This window comes from Coenobita brevimanus, chromosome 59 (assembly GCF_032717465.1).
Source record: "Coenobita brevimanus isolate Jiangsu-jjx chromosome 59, ASM3271746v2, whole genome shotgun sequence".
Taxonomy (NCBI): Eukaryota; Metazoa; Arthropoda; class Malacostraca; order Decapoda; family Coenobitidae; genus Coenobita; species Coenobita brevimanus.
Window position 1 is genome coordinate 29,443,116 of NC_137012.1, and position 22,275 is coordinate 29,465,390.

Below are 22,275 nucleotides of genomic sequence, written 5' to 3' on the forward strand. Positions count from 1 at the left end.
AATATAAAATTCAATTTGTATTGTATCTATAAAGCTGATTTGTCATTCCCCCCCCCCTCCCAGATTTACAGTAACAATTGTATGAAGTTTGTAATAATATATGCTCTCCTTTTTTATGTATGTTATTTCCTGTTAAATCTATAGTAAATTGTAAAGAAAAAATTATCTATAAAAAATTTCTACTGCTATGAATAAAGCTGATTTGACAGTTTCCATAAATTTACAGTAACATTTGTGTAAAAAATATTGTGAAACAGCTGGTCTTTATTGCAGTTAACCTTTATTGCCTTTATATTGTGTTATATCCCCAGTAAGTTACAGAAAACTTTTTGTAGTAGGCAAAGATCAGAGTTCTCTCAAACTTCCAAGGGTTATTACTGATATACAGGACATAAAACAAAAATACGATATTTGGAATTGTATGGATAAAGTTACAATATTTTGGAACTGTATGGATAAAGTTACGATATTTTGTACCGCATCCCCGGCTTATAATGAGGATTTCCTGTACCATGTATCCTATTCCTGAAAAGCACAATGACCCGATGTTTCAGATGGACTCATGGTATTCAGATGTGTATTATTCAGATGTAATTGGTTTATCTGTAAATGGTAATATATCCTGAACTGAGACAACCTTCTATTCCAAATGTAATTGGGCTGATACAGAGGTGTTGTAAGGAACTGCCAGGAAAACAGGCTTATAATGAAAGGTACAACAGAATGCCAAGGTATGTAATGTTTCTGCTGGTTAACCCTCTTGAATCTGAATTTTTTTTCTTTCTTTCTGTTTTCCACCATGAATGTTTTTTTTATAGTATGTTCTAGCTGCTACCCGATTATTTTATTCATCTTTGGAAAGGACTCGCATATTCTAAAAGTTTTATTGTCTCTAACCTCTCCGGTTCAAAAAGTGTAATTTGAATAAAATCGTTGAGAGAGATCAATTAAAATGAATACTGTAATACTGTATATATGATACAACTGATGATGTTAATTTGTTTCTGTTGGATACTGCTTCTTAACTGTGTTCCTGTTGGTTATTGCATATTGACATTTGTATATTGCATACTGATGTATCTATTGGTTACTGCATATTAACTGACATTTCTGTTGGTTATTGCATACTGACATTTCTGTTGGTTATTGTGTACTGACATTTCTATTGGTTATTGCATCTTAACTGGTGTGTCCATTGGCCATGACTTGGTAGTATTCTGAGAGAGGAAGTTCATCTTACATACAACAACAGTCTGGGTTGGTAGTATTCTGAGAGAGGAAGTTCATCTTATTACACATACAACAGCAGTCTGGGGGGGTATTTCCTTGCTGGTTAACCACTTCAGTCAGTGATGTGATTCTTACCTCATTCTTGCCACCAACACACAACTGTATTTCGGTTTACGTAAGATCTCGTACTGAAGATGTTTATTAGGCTATATCAAACCCATTTAATCTGCAAAATTTAAGGCTATATTTAACTCATCCAGTTTGCATAATATTCTTTATGCTCAATAAGACTGTTTGGTAATAAAGTTGCAGTGAAACAAAAGTGATGTCCCTGAGTGAAGGGTTGAAGGAGGCTCCCCAGCATCTCTTTGTTATTGTTTTACTTCTGCATTTGCCTGTTGTCTTATATGTTATTTATGCAAACTATGTCTCATCATAACCCCTCCGAACTAATAATGTACTTTTGATTTTATTTTTGCTAACTCTTTATAATTTTATTAAGCTCAGGAGGGTGTTCTGGAACTGGAGGGATTAGATGCAGCTTTCATTTACCTCTTCAGTACAGGATATCTCCCCCAAGCTAAATATAAGAGTCAGGAAACAATAGAAGGAACAATACATAAGTGAAATAAAATAATCATATAATGGAAACAGTAAAAAAAAAAAAAAAAAAAAATGAACTGAAGGGGTAAATTATTTGCACTATCCTCTTCCTTGGTTATCCAGTTCATATATGAGATTTTTATTGAAATTTTCACTTGGTTTTGTTGGGCAGAATATTATCAATTCTGAATTTTACATATACTATTATTTTTGTCTCTCAGTCTAGGTCTTTTGTGTGTGTCATCTTCTCACTTCACCTCTCATTTTAGGACAGTGTCTTTGAGTTTTAACCATGTCTTGAGAAAATGTAATCCACTCTGTCAATTTACTACACCTCAAAACCTACTTGCTGACTGGGTTTTTCAGTCTGGTTATGTATTGTGTGCATTATTTTTGTTATTTCCAGATGTTATTTAGGGCAGGAGAGACTTTTCAAACTGGAGGGGTTATGTACAGCCTTCATTAATCCCTTCAGTACTAGAGATCTTTCCTACGCTGAACCCAACCATTTGGATGTGGCAGGAATAAAACAGTAAAAGATGCCATCAGACTGAAAAGGTTAAACTTCAAGTCGAAAATGCAGTAAGCTGAGATTTTATTGGGCTGTGACTTGACTTTAGGCATGTTAGTGGAACCTCATCCTTTGACAAAAAATAGGTGTTGCTATAGCTGGTTTGTTTTTGCCTGACAGAATTGGGCCACTTCCACGACTTGTGTGTTGTGGTTGCATGAAGATCAGCAAGCCTTAGTTAAGAGGTAGGAAAGAGTATCCTTGGTTACTAGTTAAATTAACACTTCAATCTGACTACACTCAGCCATTATCAGAGCTGAAAGGTGAAAGGGGTTAGGGATTTTTGCCAGATCAAATCAAGTGTGATGTAATTCTGCAGTCCATGCTAATAGTGGGTTTATCATAAGTGCATCTGACAGACATGGTACCTTGTGATTTATGTACAGTATATGGTACGGTACACACCTGAAGGCAATAATTGATAAGCTCTTGAGCAGGCAAAACCAAGGCAAACTAACTTGTCATTCACTCTAACCCCCAAGAAAAATGCCCAAAGAGGATGAAAGTAAGGCTGAGTTCACAGTGAGATGATACAACAGAAACTGGAAATTCATACACATCACTAGCTTATCGGTTTGTCTGCAGGGAGACTACGATTATTGCTTTTGTATGCGCAGTGAAATACTAAAGTTTGTTTGCCTCACATCTTTTTCATCGATGGATTCACAAATGTCTGCATGTGATGTAATGGACTGAGGTACAAACTGTCATTCATCTGTGGGTGGAAATATGCACCTTGTCCATTATGAAATTCAAGATCCATCGATGAGAAAGATGTACAATTCTGTACTGTAAAGGGAAATGAACAGACTTTAGCATTTGACTGTACATATAAATTCTGATGTCCCTCCATTAAGTTTATTTGAAGAGGGAGGTGCCATGGTCCCAAACAGGGGCTGCTTTGCAAGTTTCAAGAGTATCGTCATCATGAGAACTGTACTCTTTCCCCCCCTCCCCCCCACTTCATGGAAGCCACTATAACGTGTATTTAGAGACTGCAGTGTAAGAGATATGACAATTCCACTGTTTGGCTTTGGCTTACAATGGTGAAGTTTACACAACAGCAGCATATGTCTGCTTTATGTTGGGTTTGGTCCCCTGAGAAATCCTACACAAACTGACCAAAACAGTGGTCTTATAAGCAGATACCAGTCAGTAACAATATAAAGACTATGTATAGTTCTTATGTAATATCACTTCAAAAGCTGCTCAGGTAGCAAAATTCTGTGGAAATTAGTCATCCATTTCACTGAGCTGAAAGAATTACGTGAAGAGAAAAATTGTAACCAGGAAATTAACATCACACAGTAAAAGGATGTAAATAAATAGACAAAGTTTAGAAATACTACACACTGTCATGTAAGAAAAATGGTACCTTGTGAAACTTCCATATCATCACATTTGGCATTAAAAAATGATCAGAATGATTTTTTTTAAAGTGGAACTGTCTTATTACTTTTACCGCAGGTTTTCCAACCTTCATCCACTAAATGCTTCTTCCCTTCAAAGGTGGATCAGTAATGACAGGTTATTGTGGATTATATGCAGTTTGTAGCATTATTTAAATTATTTTTCTAAGGGGGAAAATCCTCATCTACAGTATTGCTACGTAATTCCATTCCTCTCTGTATACCACAAAGAGTTGCACAATTCTATCGCTGTTTGTACCAACTTGGATATTTCTGCTTGAGCTCCGAGTGTGTGGCTGTGCGTCTCCTATTAGTAAATTTTCTCCCGTGCCTCTCCGCAAAAGATCAAGTTGTCGGAAGGAGATAAACACAGTGCAACTTTATATAGACTTTCTTTGTGGTTCCTGCTAATGTGATCGGAAGAAGTGGTTCCGGATGGCTGTGTTTGAGCTAAGGCCTCTAGATAAAAGCTTGCTGTTTTGTAATTCACTAGCAATTTCTGTGCAAGGTTTCCCTAACATCCTTATGCAACCTTAAACTCCAGTGACTTTGGATTTACTGTACACACCGAAAGCACACTGTAGGAAGAAGTAAATGGTATCACTGTATATTTCTAGTACCATGTATATAGTGCTTTATGTGCTGATCCTGAATGATTGATATTTAAAGTTGCTGAAGGATTTATGAATCCCATGGATAGCATAATATAAACGAAGCATATATATATATATATATATATATATATATATATATATATATATATATATATATATATATATATACACAGTATATATATCTTGGTAATAAAAAGCTTGGTGTAGCCTGTCACGAGTATTGTAACAACACCTCACGCAAAGACTGGTTGTACAGCAAGCCTAAATAAATACAGTTCAGTATACTGTACTCTCATAACATTTAGATATCACTGGGATTGGTACATCTCTGTGAAGCTTAAAAGTTATACTATCAATTCACTAAAGCTTAGCAAGTATAAATATCAGCATTGCATCACTCTGCAAGACTTGATAGTTGTACCGTAATCATCATCATGAACAGCTTGACAGTTATAATCCTTTACTTACAAGGCTTAATGATACTACTAATCAGCTTAGCATCATTGAGAGGACAGTGGTTGCACGGTATGGCTTGCAACGTTAGAGGCCAGAGCTGACACACACGTCTACTCCCACGCACATTTACAAAAACCAAAGTTGGTGTTTTCGTCTGGTTTCTTCCTTGTTGTGTTTTCCTGTGAGACGGAGTATCAAATAAAAGTACAGCAACATGAACACCCACAAGTTTTATTTAGTAGGCCACCTCATAATTTGGTGATTGGTGATAGAGCTCTTGAGGTAGAATGGTCTGTGGATTTGCCTATTCACTATGTTTAGAGTCCTAGAGGTGACAAGGGTGTTATATCGAAAAATATTACCGGGGGAGTATGGTGGTCCCCTACTCCAAAATGTTCTGGACAATGATAGTCAAGCCTCAGGCCCCTATGCTTCAAAGAGGACACAATGGAACTGATGGGTGCTGTTTACCTACTTAACCCCTTCATCACAATGATGATGTCTGTTTATTCCTGCCACTACCAGTCAATTTTATTCATCCTACAAGAGCCTTGTGGCAGTGAATGAATTAATGAAGGCTGTATCTAACTCCTGTTTGAAGCGATTATCAGAGGATGAATCAACTCACCAGGAGGAAATGCGTACTTTGTGCTGATTGAGTTAATGCGTCCCCACGAAGAACTCACAGACTGGGCAACAGATTCTTATACAACATACGTCTAGGTATCTCACTGTTATTGGTGAGAACACAGGCAACATTGGTAGGTACTTGAAAAATGTGGTGGACAAGGGGTTGCAAAGTCTAATTATGGGGTGACCCACGGAGAGTTCTTTAGGGGGCCTGTGGGATTTCCCCCTCAAATTTGTGGTGGCCAGCATATTTCATATTTCAGGGCCTCAGCCACCCTCCGGCTACACCAGTAATGAGTACCGGTAGACTTTGAGGACCAAGTAGTGGCTCACACAGTTTCAGATCTTATAATTATCCCTGAGTTCCAAGAGTTGCTGGGAAGTATTTGGTAAAAAAAAAAAAAAAAAAAAAAAATGCTGTACAGTACTAAACTATGGCCAACCCCGGTATAGAGATTCCATAACAAGAACTGTTGTCACGTAATATGATCACTTTATTATAATCTGTCAACAGACAGATAAGGCATGTCATTCATTATGTTGCAGTACAGAATATAAGGTTTACTTATATCAGGGGATGAAGGGTGACAGAAAAGTTGGAAAAAGAAAAGCTTAGAAGAGGAAGGAGGACAGGGGCTCCCCACCACCTCGACTATGACGTATGGAAGAAAAAGATGGGTGGGAGGGTGGGGGGATAAGGATGGGGTTGGCGGGGATAAGGATGGGGTTGGCGGGGATAACTATGGGGTGCGGAGGGAAAGGGGAGAGGGTGAGGGGGAAGACGATGAGGTGAGGAAGGAAGGGGGAAGGAGGGTAGGGAGGAAAAGCAGAGCAGGGGGACTGTGAGGATGTCGAAAGGAGAGGGAATCAGAAGAGAAGGACGAGGTAAAGGACCAGATAACATCCATACATCTGCCATACGCTACACACAGACGACAGATGTGACAACCTTGCGTATGTACCGTATACTTTTCTCTAACTTGGTGTATGGTTGACACTTCTCCATCTTGCATGCTGAGTTGCAAAAAGAGATTCACACACCAAACTAGTGCAAGACAAAATGACGTGCCACGGTTGTAGAGCTGTAATATTGTCTTTGTGCCACTGAACTACATGAAATAAGATATAAAAGGACGAAAATCTGGGTTATGACGTATGAACAATTATCATCTGGAAGAATTACGGTTCGTGGTTTGCCTATGTCTACGGTGGTCAGAACTTGAGTCTGGGAATGCATGAAACCCTGGGTCGAACTCTGGGCCGTGTTAGAACGTCAATTAATGCCATTGTATAACGTAACGCACAAATATTTTAGTGCACAACCCCGTAATGTTTCGCGCTAATGAACGAAAATGCTTGGTTTCACGGACATTAAAAAAAGAAAGAAAAAAAAAAAAGTGCTGATCAAGAAACGTGTGAAGCTACTTCGTACATGAGGAATGACCTAACGATTATGATGACAGGGATGTCTGTAGAATATGATTGTTGAATATTTTTCCAGTAAAAAAGAAAAAAAAACGATGCTTGGCTTTCGGAGTATACCTCACGTAAAGATTGGTTGGACGCCAGTGCAAATCTTTGAAGTTTAATATCCACAGCACACACAGCAGTTTGGGAGATAACGAAGCACCTCTTCCGTAGTAATTAATGCAAACTGTGTCGATGCTCAAACTATATAAATATGCAAAAATTAGTTATGTGATATGCCAAATTACTCGCTAAGGAAGAGGTTCTACGAAGTCTCCAACACCACCTACAGATCAAGCACAAACTGTTGCTGATCCTCGGTAAGGATAACAATGCATAGGGCATTTTTGTCAAGGCAACTTACGTGAGTTACCAGGATAAGCATACAGACCTAAGGACAAAGCATTAAATAAATTTGTAAATAAATAAATACATAAAACTCAACAAAAACGATAACATAAATGCACACATAAACTTGGAAGAAAACTACAAAATCGAAAACATGAGCAAGCCCGTACTCAGATCGCATTCACATAAGGGCGGCTTGCGTGGATAACTCGAAATATACCGGGGAAGGGGAGAAATTAACTTGCATTGCGTGGAAGTGGTTTATGTAATCACTACAGCCATGCCTTTACGTGACTAAATAAAGGCGTTTTATGTAATGCTGTCATCAGTTACTTTATGTACTGTACGTATAAGTGGAATTAAGAAAGGGGGAAAGGAGGTGACGCGCAACTCCTACGAACACAACTCGAAATCCTGAGCAAGGGCTTGCTTGCGTGGACATCTTTCCTTACCTTACCGTCTCCATCAGGTTGCATCGGCCCCCTCGTTGACTCCTCAGCTTCTTGGCGACTTCAACGATGCACACACACTCGAAGAAATGATCGCAACACCGTAAATAAGGCCGCATAATAAGCAGGACGCGGACAAGCGACCCACACTCGTAAGTGGCAACTCATAAGTGCTGGGGTCCACACGAGTTACCGCACGGCACGCCATATCTCACGCTTGGCCGATCTTTAATTTTGGCGTGTGGGCTTGCGAAATCCAGCCTATATATCTTAGTAAGGAGTTCTCCGGGCATCTTTAACTATATAGCACAACGGACTATCACTTCTGCCATTGCCTACGTAGGTTCAAGTCGTCTTGTATATGAAAATAGTGAAAGCTATTTTAAAGCGCGGAAAAATTTGGCTGGCGTAAGTGGGAGCCTCTGCTGGTGACGCTGGCACGATATCCTCAAAAGTTATAACATCACATTATGAAACTTCTCACAGGACCACCAACTAAAGCTGCATATTAAACCATGATAATTTTCTGTGTGTTACTTGTAAATATCAAAGCTTTCAAGCATCTTTCCGTTGATTATATATTTTTCCTGTTGCATGTCTGTCCTTACTGTTGTATATTGTGTCATTTTAATATGGCCATTATATGCATGTGTCCACACGTGCTCACATTAGTGGACACTTGTCAACATTTGTTGGAAGATGATAACCTAGATGGTATTCTTATGCGTCATCCACACTTTGGTGGGCGTTAATTTGTTATAGACAGCGTGTCCTGCGTGGCACGGGCCCCTGTACTCACCTCACATATGGTAGCATGGCACTGTAATAGGTTTGTCGCCTTCGGGCGTAATAAATTAATCAAATCAAATCCTCATTAGCGACTTACTTTGCATATTGGACTTAGGATGCGACATACGACCTCTAGTGTTTAGATACCGAAGCAGATGATAGCCTACAGGTGGGAGATGGTGCCTTCGTAGTTCCTCTGCATTGACGATTCATTTTCCTTACGAGACCTGAACATACGACCTCCGCTCCTTGGATATCGATGCAGAGTCGACCACAATAAACGATCTTTGCCGATACAGTTGCCTGTCTGGGTAAAGGTGGTGGTGACGTGACGATTCAGAGATGATGAGGCCAAGGTCATCTAAGGAGGATATTAGTTTTATTTCAGATGTTGGCCGGATCCTTGGGACTACCGCAGGGGCTACCACACGAAGGCTACGCCTCCTCATGGTATGTTGTGGTGTTTTGCTTTTTTACTGGATGTCCCAGTTTTTTAGGTATTTAAGCGTTACTTTTGTGTGCATTTGATAGCACGTATGACACTGGAGGTTTGATTTGACTAGGAAGCAAGTAGACTCATTCGTAGCAAAGGCAAGAGGATTTCTACAAGTACGATTCTGTAAATGGGAGTGGCCCAGTTCCCCTTGGTGAAAATGCAGGTAGTTTATGTAAGCTTTATTACCGATATCGTTACTTACAGCCTGGCGTGGTAGTCCCTGTAGTCCCCATAGTGATAGTCCCCGTTGATAGCCCCCTGGCGGATAGTCCCCGTTGACAGCCCGCGCGACGGTGATAGTCCCCGTTGACAGCCCGCGCGACGGTGATAGTCCCCGTTGACAGCCCGCGCGACGGTGATAGTCCCCGTTGACAGCCCGCGCGACGGTGATAGTCCCACGGTAGTTGATAGTCCACAGCCCTGTGGTTGATAGCCAGTAGCCCCCACCCCATCGCGGTGTGATAGCCCGTAGCCCCACCCCATCGCGGTGTGATAGCCCGTAGCCCCCACCCCATCGCGGTGTGATAGCCCGTAGCCCCCACCCCATCGCGGTGTGATAGCCCGTAGCCCCCACCCCATCGCGGTGTGATAGCCCGTAGCCCCCACCCCATCGCGGTGTGATAGCCCGTAGCCCCACCCCCCCGCGGTGTGATAGCCCGTAGCCCCCCCCCCATCGCGGTGTGATAGCCCGTCGCCCCCACCCCATCGCGGTGTGATAGCCCGTAGCCCCCACCCCATCGCGGTGTGATAGCCCGTAGCCCCCACCCCATCGCGGTGTGATAGCCCGTAGCCCCCACCCCCCCGCGGTGTGATAGCCCATAGCCCCACACCCCCCCCGCGGTGTGATAGCCCATAGCCCCACACCCCCCCCGCGGTGTGATAGCCCATAGCCCCACACCCCCCCCGCGGTGTGATAGCCCATAGCCCCACACCCCCCCCGCGGTGTGATAGCCCATAGCATAGCCCCGCCCCCCCCCCCCCGCGGTGTGATAGCCCATAGCATAGCCTCCACCCACCCCCCCGCGGTGTGATGGCCCATAGCATAGCCTCCACCCACCCCCCCGCGGTGTGATGGCCCATAGCATAGCCTCCACCCCCCCCAGTGTGATGGCCCATAGCATAGCCTTCACCCCCCCCCCAGTGTGATGGCCCATAGCATAGCCTCCACCCCCCCAGTGTGATGGCCCATAGCATAGCCTCCACCCCCCCACGTGTGATGGCCCATAGCATAGCCTCCCCCCCCCCCCAGTGTGATGGCCCATAGCATAGCCTACACCCCCCCCCAGTGTGATGGCCCATAGCATAGCCTCCACCCCCCTCCCAGTGTGATGGCCCATAGCATAGCCTCCACCCCCCTCCCAGTGTGATGGCCCATAGCATAGCCTCCACCCCCCCAGTGTGATGGCCCATAGCATAGCCTCCACCCCCCCCCAGTGTGATGGCCCATAGTATAGCCTCCACCCCCCCCCAGTGTGATGGCCCATAGCATAGCCTCCACCCCCCCCAGTGTGATGGCCCATAGCATAGCCTCCACCCCCCCCCAGTGTGATGGCCCATAGCATAGCCTCCACCCCCCCCCAGTGTGATGGCCCATAGCATAGCCTCCACCCCCCCCCAGTGTGATGGCCCATAGCATAGCCTCCACCCCCCCCCAGTGTGATGGCCCATAGCATAGCCTCCACCCCCCCCAGTGTGATGGCCCATAGTATAGCCTCCACCCCCCCCAGTGTGATGGCCCATAGCATAGCCTCCACCCCCCAGTGTGATGGGCCATAGCATATCCTCCACCCTCCCCCCCCGTGTGATGGCCCATAGCATAGCCTCCACCCCCCCCCCCAGTGTGATGGCCCATAGCATAGCCTCCCCCCTCCCCCCCCAGTGTGATGGCCCATAGCATAGCCTCCACCCTCCCCCCCAGTGTGATGGCCCATAGCATAGCCTCCACCCTCCCCCCCAGTGTGATGGCCCACAGCCCTTGGCCCCCCCCCATGGTGAAGCCCATAACCCATCCCCCTCCCGAGGTGTGATAGCCAAGAACCCTCTGCTCCCAAGGTCTGTACCTCGTTTACACTAACTTGGCCAAGATTTTGGTCTTTCTGCAGTTATTTAATGTAGGTTGAAAGCAGTAAAAGACAATGCCATATTTCTCTTCTTTCCACAGCTTTTCTTCATGACAAGGACCATATATCAGCGTTAATTTATTGTTAAAACTCTGAAGTCAAGATGGAAAGATGACAAAGTTAGAGAAGCTAACAGTCACAAGAGCTCTAGTAGTTGTAGTCTTGGCATCCTTTTTATGCTGACTTGTGAAATATTAACAGTAAATTTCATTAAGTTTTAAATCGGTATGTTATGGAGGCTTCACAGCAGACTTTCTTCACTTATTTACCTGTATTAAGACCTACTGTGGCATGCAGAAATGTCTTGTGTCAACCACCATAGTCTGAACTACTGATATATTAAGACTTTGTTAGGTTTACTAGCATAGCACCAGATGAGGTTTGATAGTGTTAAAGCTGTTTAAACAGTATAACAAGATAGCATAGACTAACTAAGCTTCTTCCCCATAGGTTTCATGTGCTGGCTGCTGACCCTGCTGTCCTGGCATACTACTCTGGTCTTTACCCTGCCAAATGGTGCAGAAGGACGTGCCCTGCATGGATCTGAACTACATAGAAACTCCATTGGTTTTTGTGCCTACTGCTAACCCTGTTGTGGAAAAGAATCTGCTCGTACCCCTGCGAAGTGGTTGTGCCTCTGCCAAGTGCTGTTGAGAACTAACGGTGAGTGCTCTTATCCTTGTGAGGTTTAAATTTCTTGTTTATAATGCTGATTTTTAATTAAAAGTTGTTTATAAATGATATTTATTTGTATAAAAGGCCGACAGATCTGAATTAGAACACCTATACTCCGCAGGTGTTGTGCGTGCCTGCCGCTGACCCTGCCATCCTGGCGAACTCTGGCCTCTCCCCTGCTGAGCAATAATGAACTCTAGTCATGTCCCTACTGGAGAACTCTGGTCGCTGAAACCTCAAGGAGTGATTAGCTGGTCCTGCCCCTCCTAAGCGATGCCAGAGGATTGTGGTGGTCATACCCCTGCTGAATGATGCCTGAGGACTCTGGTGGTGGTCATACCCCTGCTGAATGATGCCTGAGGACTCTGGTGGTGGTCATACCCCTGCTGAATGATTCCTGAGGACTCGGGTGGTGGTTGTACGCCTGCTGAATGATGCCTGAGGACTCTGGTGGTGGTGATTATGCCCCTGCAAAGTGCCACTGAAGGGCTTCAGTGGTGGTGGTTTTGCCCCTCAGTGCTGCTGAAGGACTGTGGTGGTGGTCATGCCCCTGCAAAGTGCTGCTGAAGGATTAGTGTGGTGGTGGTGCCCCTGCCGAGTGATGCCTGAGGATTCTGGTGGTTGTCCCTTTAAGTTTTGTGGGGAACTGTTGGCGAGTACAGTATTCTTCCACTTAAAAGGTTTATTTGCTATAATGTTCAATAGTGATTCATATATTAAAAGCCAATTAGGATTTATACTACTATGTTTCTGCTCCATAGGTGTGTACCTGCTGCTGACACTATCCTAGCAAACAACCTGGGCTTTTCTTCTTGAGGACTGCTGAGGATTCTGGTTGTTGGTTGTGCCCTCTGGTGAAAGATGAACTGTGCCCCCTGCTGAGTGATGGCGAAGACCTCTGGTCGTGTTGGACCCCTGCCGAGTGACGGCGAAGACCTCTGGTTGTGTTGGACCCCTGCCGAGTGACGGCGAAGACCTCTGGTCGTGTTGGTCCCCTGCAGAGTGACGGCGAAGACCTCTGGTCATGTTGGCCCCCTGCCGAGTGATGAAGAACTTTCGCTGTGGTCCCCTGCTAAGTGATGGCGAGAAACTCTGGTCAAGACCAGCGCCGAGTGATGAAGGACTCTCGTCTGCCTGCATCAGATGTTTCTGCTTGTGTATTTTTTTTTTAATGTATATCTTTTAATATGCAATATACAATTGAAATTTACTGTCTTGTTTTCTTAACTTTCATTTTAGTTGATCTTCAGTTGAACCTAAAATCTCCAACTGAAATGACATGTCCTTTCATCAACTTAACATATTGAATACCAGACTACTTAAAGACTATTATTTAAAAAAAAAAAAAAAATATTTCAAAACTATCATAGAAAAAACTTAAAATATTTTTATTTGACGAAAATTTATAAACCAAAACCCAAAAATATGAAAAAAAAATTAAATATAGAAAAAATAAGAAAAATATTTAAAAAATAGGAAATAAAAGGAAAAAATAGCAGAAAATAAAAAAAATGGTTCCAATTTTTGACCAAAAATGGTCCAAAATGGCCCTAAAATTTGCCAAAAATGACCCAAAAAAATGTACCTAAGTCGATTGCGAAGATTAATGGAACCAGGTTTCACGTCAAGCCTTTTGTAATCTGAAGAGTGTCCAGAGACGACCTGAAAGAAAAGAAAGGTGTTAATAAAATGATAGGTACCCTTCAAAAATAACCCACCCCTTTACCCTTCCTCCCTCACCACAAAAAGTAGCAGCAAGGCTAGAGAGGAAGGGCAAAGGAGTGGGGGAGTTTTGGAGAGGATACACAGAGGAAAACTCGGCAAGTGGGAGTGTCTGTACAGTTGCAGACATAAATACTGATCCACTTCATGAATGCTATTTATCAAGGAAGTGAGCAATGACTTCCGAAACCCAGTGAGGCTACTACCTTCAAGCATAACGAACCTGTCTGAACATTATGTACAAGTTTCAAAATTCATGGATTAAAAAAGTGGAGCAGTATTCTTGCATGCAACTGTACAAACCAGGCTCACAGCATCAACACACATGGATGGCCATCTTGGAAATGACAGTTGCCAGCTAGTATTTTTATGGGCAAATTTTTCGACTTTGTAAAATTTTGGGATGCCAACCAGCATTTTTGAGAGACTTTTTGGACTTAGTATTTGAGATGCCAATTACAGTACTAGTATTATCAGTGAATTTTTCGACTTAGTAAAATTTTCAGATGCCAACAAATATTACTGGGTGAACTTTTCGACTCTGTATTTTTCGACTTAGAAAATTTTTTGAGATGCTTAGATACCAATAACAAAGAACTGTTGCAATCTTGGATTTGAAAGCTGCTCATCAATTTTACCAAAAGCAAATTTTTGGACTTAGTAAAATTTTAGTAATATTTTCTGATGCTTAGATATCAATGATACAAGAGTGGGGCATCAATTAATTACTTTACGAATAATTCGAGGGACATTCATAACAGCAATGATAGCTCTGGCTTACAAATTACCTTTTTTTACTGAAAAAATTACTTGTAAAAAAATATATATACAAAACACTGAAACGAAAGGAAAATGTTGCCCATAAAATAACTATTTTCAGATTAACCAAATTAATGCTGGCTTGTAATTAATACAGGGTGGTCCATGTATTACACTCATCTAATCTTATGGGGACAGGAGTCTGGTAACGAGAGGAGCAAAGACGATTTCGCTGCTGCACAAAATTAATAATCAACCATGAAATCAACGGATATTACAAAGCAATTACTTTAACACTCAAATGGGGTTATACAAGTAATGAATATGGAAAAACAGATATTATTACACTAAGCATAATAAGGATTATGCAGTCAATGGACAGGAACAAACAGATATTATAACACTAATTATGAAAAGGGTTATGGGAGGAGAAAATGATACAGATCACTTAGCCATCCCCACAACTAAGATGTGTAATACATGGACCGCCCTGTATGACGTGAGAGGCCGTAAATATGTGTTGATTCACAAACACGATAAATTTACAATCGTAACTATTATTGAGTTTTTGCTAGAAGGACAAGGAATAGAGGGCACAGGCTCTCACTTGTTCTTCTGGCAAAAACATAATATATTTCTTTCACCTTAACTTGGCCTAGATTTTTGTCATTTCGCAACTTATTTCATGTAGTTTAGTGTGGAAAAAGATAATACAGCACTATGGCTGTACATTCTTTCCACATCATTTTGTAACTAACTTTTTGCATGAACAGAGTGAGTGAGAACACTATACAGTACTGAGGCTGAAATGTGTAAAATTCATGTCCCATAATGCTTGTAAAATTTTCCTGCTTGAGAACCACCAAAATTTCCTTTTCTTCTCTGCTATGGAACCAATCATGATAGGTTGTACCATTTTGAAACTGTCATAACAATGTCATAACAAATGTTTTCTATTGGTACCAAACTTTTACTTCAAAAGAGCCAAATACAACCAAAAAATGGTCAAATCATTTTCACTTGGCAAGAACAGAGCAATGAAAGTTTATTTTTATCTCAGCTATTACACCAATCATGGGACATCATACTCTGATGTCATAAGTATTGCCTTCCAGTGGTATCATTAATTTTCTATAAGTTAAATGTAGCCTCAAAAGGCCCAAAATACAACCCTGCACACTCAGGCATGTCCCACATTTGCGGTGTGGATGCATATTTCTTGATACCAGAGTTTAGTGTTAACCTATAGTTACAGCTCTGTGGGAGAAAAAAAGAAAAAGGGGAGGGGGCTCTACATCCTTTTCACATCACTAGAACCATATTCTAGTGTTATTCTGATGTTAAAACCCAGCATCAATGATAGAGGAAAGGCAATTTTAGGCCAACTTAATTTGAAATGAGTATAGTTACGAGAAAAGTTATCACAAGTCATTCTGTGAGAACTCCCAGTATGGAAAGACACATGGCCACATGGAACTGACTGCATACAAAAGATCATAATCTGGTGGCAGGTGGAGATTTCTTAGCATATTTTCTTTAGCAATATAACTGTTTGAGTGAATGAGCAAAGCAAGCCACCAAGACCACTATCAGACATAAAGTTGGGTGACAGAGCACAGAAACTAAATTGCTACCTGGAAAACTATAAAAGCATAAATGGATCTATGCAAATCAACGGAAAGCTTAAGAGGTAACAGGTGTTACACGTCACTTTTCTCAAAATTTGCCACCATGTGGCTGAAAAAAGAAACCAAACCACCAAAACTGTGCTATCTCTGAAACTATCAAGGTACAATGGATATATGCACACTTATGGAAAGCTTATGAAAAAGCAATACGTGTTAATAAACTCAGTTTTCTCAATGTGTGTCACACTACTGCTGTAAAACACCCAATATATGCCAAACTGAGCACCAAACTATGATGTCTCAAATTATTAAGCTACTGCACATCTACACACAGTGTCTGAAAACTTCCTGAAAAATTATGGGTAACACTAAGTAGTTTTCTTCAAAATTTCAAAGTGTGCATTAATAACAAGCAGGTGGAATGGTGGTTTCTTAAAAATTTCCAAGTTGCATTAATATTATGCAAGTATGATGGTGTTCCGCGAAATTTCAAAGTCTGTAATAATACGAGGTAAGTGGGATGGCACAAGTCTTCTAGCTAAAAGAACGATGTTAGCAAGCTTGCTCACTCATACAAACTCCGGTTCCACAGTTTAAAGTGTGAATGTGTATACCTTGATTTTACTTGTTAATAGCACACTGATGACATGCAAGTATGCAGTTAATCCCATGTGACCTCATAATACACACAAATATAAATAAGATGTGCACAAATACATATAATAAAGAGACACAGACAATATAAAACAATGAAATCTAAACCCTAAAATTAATCAAATGAAATCTATCTAACCTCTAAAAGTTCTAGTCAATATCTATCTAACCTCTAAAAATTCTCGTCATATGAAATCTAACTTCTAAAAATTCTGGTCAAATAATATCTATCTAACCTCCAAAAATTCTGGCCAAACTTCTGCTTCACTAAATCTCCTGAAAAACTCATAAAACAGGATGATCCAGAGTGTTATCAATTACATGAGCTCTGAGTAGGGTAGGATAGTGCAGGGTATGGAAGGGTAGGGTAGGGTAGGGTAGCGTAGGGTAGGGTAGGGAAGGGTAAGGTATGTTGCGCAAGGTAGGGTATGATAATGATAAGGTAAGGTAAGACGGATAAGGTAGGGTACGGTACAGTAGGGCAAGGCAGGGTAAGGCAAGGTTGGATGGGGTAAGATATGTTAGTGAAGGTTACAGTAGATAGGGTAGGGTATGTTAGGCAGGGTAGAGTATAATACAGTTACATAAGGTAAGGTGAGGTCCCGGGTAGGGTAAGATCTAGTCAGGTACAGTAAGGAAGGACAGGGTATGGTTAGGCTGGGTCAGGTAAGGTAGGGTCAAGTATGGTAAGATAAGGTAAAGTAAAGTAAGGTAAGGTAAGGTAAGGTAAGGTAAGGTATGGTATGGTAGGGTAGGGTAGGGTAAGGAAGCCAAGGTCAGACAAAGAAAGGTAGGGTAAGGTGAGTTACTCTGCATCAGATACATTGGGGGTGAGTCCATATAATCAAAAACTTCTTTTAATCATCTTGTAAAGTTTTTCAAGTGTGTTTTTTTTCCCCTAGCTCAATGAAAACAAAAAGCTAATAACTAGGAATCTGGCATTTTACTTTACTGTCAAAATCTGGACTGACCGCTCTAAAACTGAGTGTACGATGGTGTAGGTCCCTAATTTCTCATGGTCACTTATGGAACACCTGCAGTTTCTTCTGCTAACAAAGTTCGAGAAGACTAGGTATTCATTCAATTCTGTCCGTCTGCCTGTTTGTGGACATAACAATGTTATCTCAAAAAGCTATTATCAGATTTCAAAAAAATCTCGTGGATATGTTGGCACTGGGTCAGGAAGTTGCTTAGATTTTGAGGTGGATCCAGAAGCAAGGGTAAATAATAATTTTACTGGCGTCAGTGGAGGTATGCCTACTTCTGACAGTTTAACAGGGCAGATTACGACCGTTGAATTAAATACCTCACCCCATCAGGTTGCATGGAGGTTGGTCTATATGACAAACCATGAATTACAATGACACTGGCAAAGATATGCACTTTCTGAATTCTTTCTAGTTGCTAGATGTGATCATCCTGCATTCCACCTTACAGATTGCAGTCAGCAATGATACAGAAAGGTCAGACACGTTGTATTATCACGCTTAAGGGACGCCCGTAACTGTCAGATGTCATCAGCCTGGACACAACATTAAGGCGTAGACAGCAACAATACAGAATGGTCAGACGTTCAATCATTGTCTCACTCTAAGTGACTGTCAAACCCTATGAGCTTGTCCACACTTTCACACACTCAGTTTTAATATGACCCTAACACCTATGTTACTCAGGGTCACATTCTAGGTGCCTTTGGAGATTTCGTAAGACCTCTTCCTTGGTTATTTATCCTGCATATTATAAGATCTTTTACCCAAGCGACTGTACACAAGAGCTAGAATCCAAGCAGAGAATCTCAGATTGTTACAAATCGATTTACATATCTCCAGTTTCTGTTTTTCCCCCCAACAGATTCCGGCAATTGCTGGGAAGTAATCTGCTGGAAAAGGCTCTTGGTTTAGCTTCCAGTACACTATCAGCTGTACCATGGCCAACCTCAATACAGGAATTCTTTAGGTGGACACAAGGTGTCATTTTTATATTAGATTAGATTGGATCTCAATATCCTCTTATATGCAATGAAAAACCCTGGTGGCTCCCCTGCCTGCTTAAACAAACATTCCTCAATTTCCTCCTTATCCCCAAAAGGAGGATGGTAGACTGCAGAGGAAGGGTTCATATTCAATTGAGTTGGAGGTTGCAAATACTACTATGTTAACTGATGTTACTGAAGTCAAGGGCTTGGATTGTGAGCGTGGCCCATTCAACTGGACAGACTTAGTTATTTTCTTTTCCTTTCCTTTTTATTTTTTTTTCTTACTCTTTATACCCTAACTCACCCCCAATCCAAGAGTAGGAAAAGAGGTATGGGTGATACTGATGATACTGATGCAGACTATGCTGATACAGTATTGTTATAAACAGCATACATGAAAACTGTTACCATGTAGTATGCAAACAGTAAATCACTAAAAAAGAGATGCTACAAAAACTCCTTTACCACCAAGAAATGTGACCTTAATTCTAAAATATACAGAAACACTAGACATATGGGATCTCAAGGGCCTTTGCTAAACTAGTGAAGAACCTTATGCCTGAAAGTTCTTAAGGTGTTAAAGCTAAACTGAATTACCATATGGGCCCTTGCTAGTGACATACGGTACCTTGTGTATAACAATTCTTGAGGTGTGGCTGACTGACCAGGCCCGCATCAACACAGCATATGAAAAAGAAATCTGGTTTACCTTTAACATCACTGCAACATGCATGGACGCTGATGGTTTTGGTGCTGATAATTTCTTGTAATTCCATCCATCAGCAGCAGTAGCAGCCCATGTTAGTCCATTGCAGAATAAAGGTTTCTCCCATCTTGTTCCAATGATGTACTGGATGTCAGCATGTTCCATCAAATCCCAGTGAGTTTAGTGCTAATAGATTTCTTGCAATTCCGTCCATCTTCAACAGCAGCAGCCCAAGTCAGTCCACTGCAGAATAAAGGTTTTTCCTATCTTCTTCCACTCTGATATATTGGATGTCTGCATGTTCCATCATATCCCAGTGAATCTTGAAGTCAGAACAAGACGGCAAGACGAGATTTGGGATACACTCCTCCATCTGCCGACAAAAATCATCATCAGTATCACCATCATCATCATCTTCAAATCTATTCTCATTATTATACATGGAGTAGTTATGATCCAGAAAAAAGGAAAATATAGTCATTACCATCAGTATTTTCGCTCATCAAGCCTTGCAGTTTCCACTCAATCACTCAGGGTAAATAATGTGGGGTGTACACTTTACTCACCTTCTCACTCCATCCACAAAGGTTCCCTCATGCAAGTGTCACCGCCACAACTCTTCCCACATTCAGTACCTCCTGACAAAAATGACTGACAGTGTTCAGCCAAGATTTGCAGCCTTCTTGGTGCCCTCCTTCCCAGGTTGATGCTTTAAGATATCAACCTGTGAAAAGGATCAGTCTTAGGAAAACGTGCCATGTGCCCATACATCTTGAGAAGTGGTTCATATATTGTGCAAGTACAAAAAGTAAAATAAAATGTAAAACTTAAACATTATGGTACTATTTTCTGGGAGAGATTTGGTTAGATGGGGAACTCTCCTAGTTTGCTGGCAAGAATACCACAGTTCACTCAGCACACATTTTGGTGCACACTATTTCTTGATTTTAGCTCTACTACTTTCATTACTTGATATTCATCTGCATTTCTGCCTGCTAATCCTGTGATGCTTTGTTGGGTACAGCACACCCTGATTTTACGAATGCAATGCATTTTAAAAACCAATAGTTTAATGAATTTTGTGTTGTAATCATGTAAGAAAAAGATCACAAACTGGTAATGAAAAATAAGGCATCACAGTGACTGTATAAGAAAAAAAAAAAAAGTTACATTCATATTGCTCTCATAAGCAAATGACTATACACTATAGTGACTGTATAATGTGGGGATGCTGTATATATTTCTTATGGTAACTGCCAAACACAGGGTATACAGTTTTATGTTTTCTATGGGTTCCTCTCATCAATAGCAACAACCTCTTCCTTTACCATTTCCTTAGTTCGATGAAGTTAGATTAATGCTTCAAATTGCCAACTTCAGTCTCATTTTTTTTTTCCCCCCCAAGCATTCCGAAAAGGGTTAGATTGGCTTCAATTAAAGCTTTGGGGGTCTTAGAAGCAATGGCACCCAGTCAGGTTAAGTGAGATGTGGTTAGGTTTGGATAATATATGGGTTTCCTGATTTGTTATGCAATTCATGAAAATGCTCCTTTTCTCTGCATGGGTTCCCACATTCAACACAGGGATGTAGGAGACAGGAAAAATAGGGAAATGAAGCAATTCTGAGAAAAATGAGTCAAAATCAAATGAACCACAAAAAAATATAAAAATCCTTCTTTCATCCACAAAATTGTTTCTGCCTAAAAGTATGAAACTACAGTATTCTTTGGGGACTTAAAATTCTACAGTAATGGGGTCATGAAGTTATGGGGGGCAACAGCACTACAGTATATAGCATACAAAAGAAAAATAGCAAAAAAAGAGCAGAAAAAGAAACTCCTTACCCATCTCAGCAAGAAGAAATGTACAGCCACTGCCAAGCCTTAAAGAGGTGATAATAAAATCCTTCACTACATTGCAAGGCCCATCTTGGTGAATGGTAGTACAGTATCAGCCAGAGGTCTTTGTGTGTCATCGCTGGTTCACTGAGGTGTGGCTTTTGAATTGGCACTTACTCAGGACATCCTGCCAAAACGGAAAAACGGAATTAAGTCTTTGTGAAAAACTAAGAGAATATTGTTGTATAACCTTGTATTTCTACTTCTCACCAGCATTTGGCCCTCAAAGGGTATCCATATCTTACGCCACATTTGTCTGATGCCTAATTTTACTCATCTTACCAAAGCAAGATTTCTCTCATAATAAATACATAAATTCGTTCATCTCTAACTACTGTATAATATACTGATACCGGTCTACGAGGCCCCCCAACAGACTCGGAATTGGGGGATACAGTTTACTTCCAGCCATTCTCTGAGTCACATAATCACAGTACAGTACATGACTTACCTTAATGTAACAGTGTCTGCGACTTCCATAGTACGAAAAGGCAACCATCCAGCGTGTATCTACGTGAAATTCACAGGCATTGCAGCACTTGACGCCCGTATTGTTTATTTTATGTATCTATACTTCCTCTGAAAAGACGATCATGCTTGGGTTTAAGAAAGGATCGGAATCTCTTCTCTAATCCTCCAGTTCTTCTTAAAAGTTGTCTGAATACGCACAAAATCTTCAAAACTAATGTTGGAATTTGTTTTTACAATAAAAGGCTAAGCCGATTACGAAATGTTTCCACTTTATCTCTGCGGAGTTAGATCCTTGTTTACCCGCTTTGATCTATCTATCTATCTATCGCCAGACGCCTCAATCCCTTATACGGCGTGGCCACAAACAAATCACCTCCATGTCACCCTGTCCCCCGCCATTTCACTGCCCTGCTCCCAATTCACACCCCCCTCTCTCATATACCTCTCCACTCCATCCCTCCATCTCATCCTCGGCCTTCCCCTCCCTCTCTCCCCCTCACTCACATACACTCTCCTCGTCAGTCTCTCACTCTCCATCCTCTCCACATGGCCAAACCACCTCAGTGTGTTTCTCCTAATGCTTCCTATCACATCCACCCACACCAA

The 22,275-nt window shown here is 41.5% G+C and overlaps 1 protein-coding gene across 2 annotated transcripts; it reads right to left on the reverse strand.

Moving 5' to 3' along the window:
- Positions 1-11,947: 11,947 nt before the first annotated feature.
- LOC145402822 (uncharacterized) lies at positions 11,948-21,757 on the reverse strand. Of its 2 annotated transcripts, XM_080274730.1 has the most exons (7): positions 21,650-21,748; positions 21,145-21,325; positions 19,868-20,025; positions 19,305-19,674; positions 13,443-13,519; positions 12,834-12,991; positions 11,948-12,753 (listed from the first exon to the last, which is right to left on the reverse strand). In XM_080274730.1, the coding sequence occupies exons 4-6, from the start codon at positions 19,464-19,466 to the stop codon at positions 12,880-12,882; spliced, it is 351 nt and encodes a 116-aa protein (XP_080130856.1). In that variant the 5' UTR covers positions 19,467-19,674; positions 19,868-20,025; positions 21,145-21,325; positions 21,650-21,748; the 3' UTR covers positions 11,948-12,753; positions 12,834-12,879. The 2 variants fall into 2 exon arrangements, 1 of the variants encoding a protein (XP_080130856.1); XR_013897879.1 differs by lacking the exon at positions 21,145-21,325 and having other exon boundaries at positions 21,650-21,757.
- Positions 21,758-22,275: the final 518 nt, after the last annotated feature.

Excerpts from the sequence above, each read along its gene's own strand:
- LOC145402822 (XM_080274730.1), bottom strand. The coding sequence starts at position 19,466 with ATGGAACATGCTGACATCCAGTACATCATTGGAACAAGATGGGAGAAA. Across the intron at positions 13,520-19,304 it reads ATGTTGCAGTGATGTTAAAG|GTCGTCTCTGGACACTCTTC; the intron begins GTAAACCAGATT and ends CTTTTCTTTCAG. Across the intron at positions 12,992-13,442 it reads AATCTTCGCAATCGACTTAG|GCAGACGAGAGTCCTTCATC; the intron begins GTACATTTTTTT and ends CATCTGATGCAG.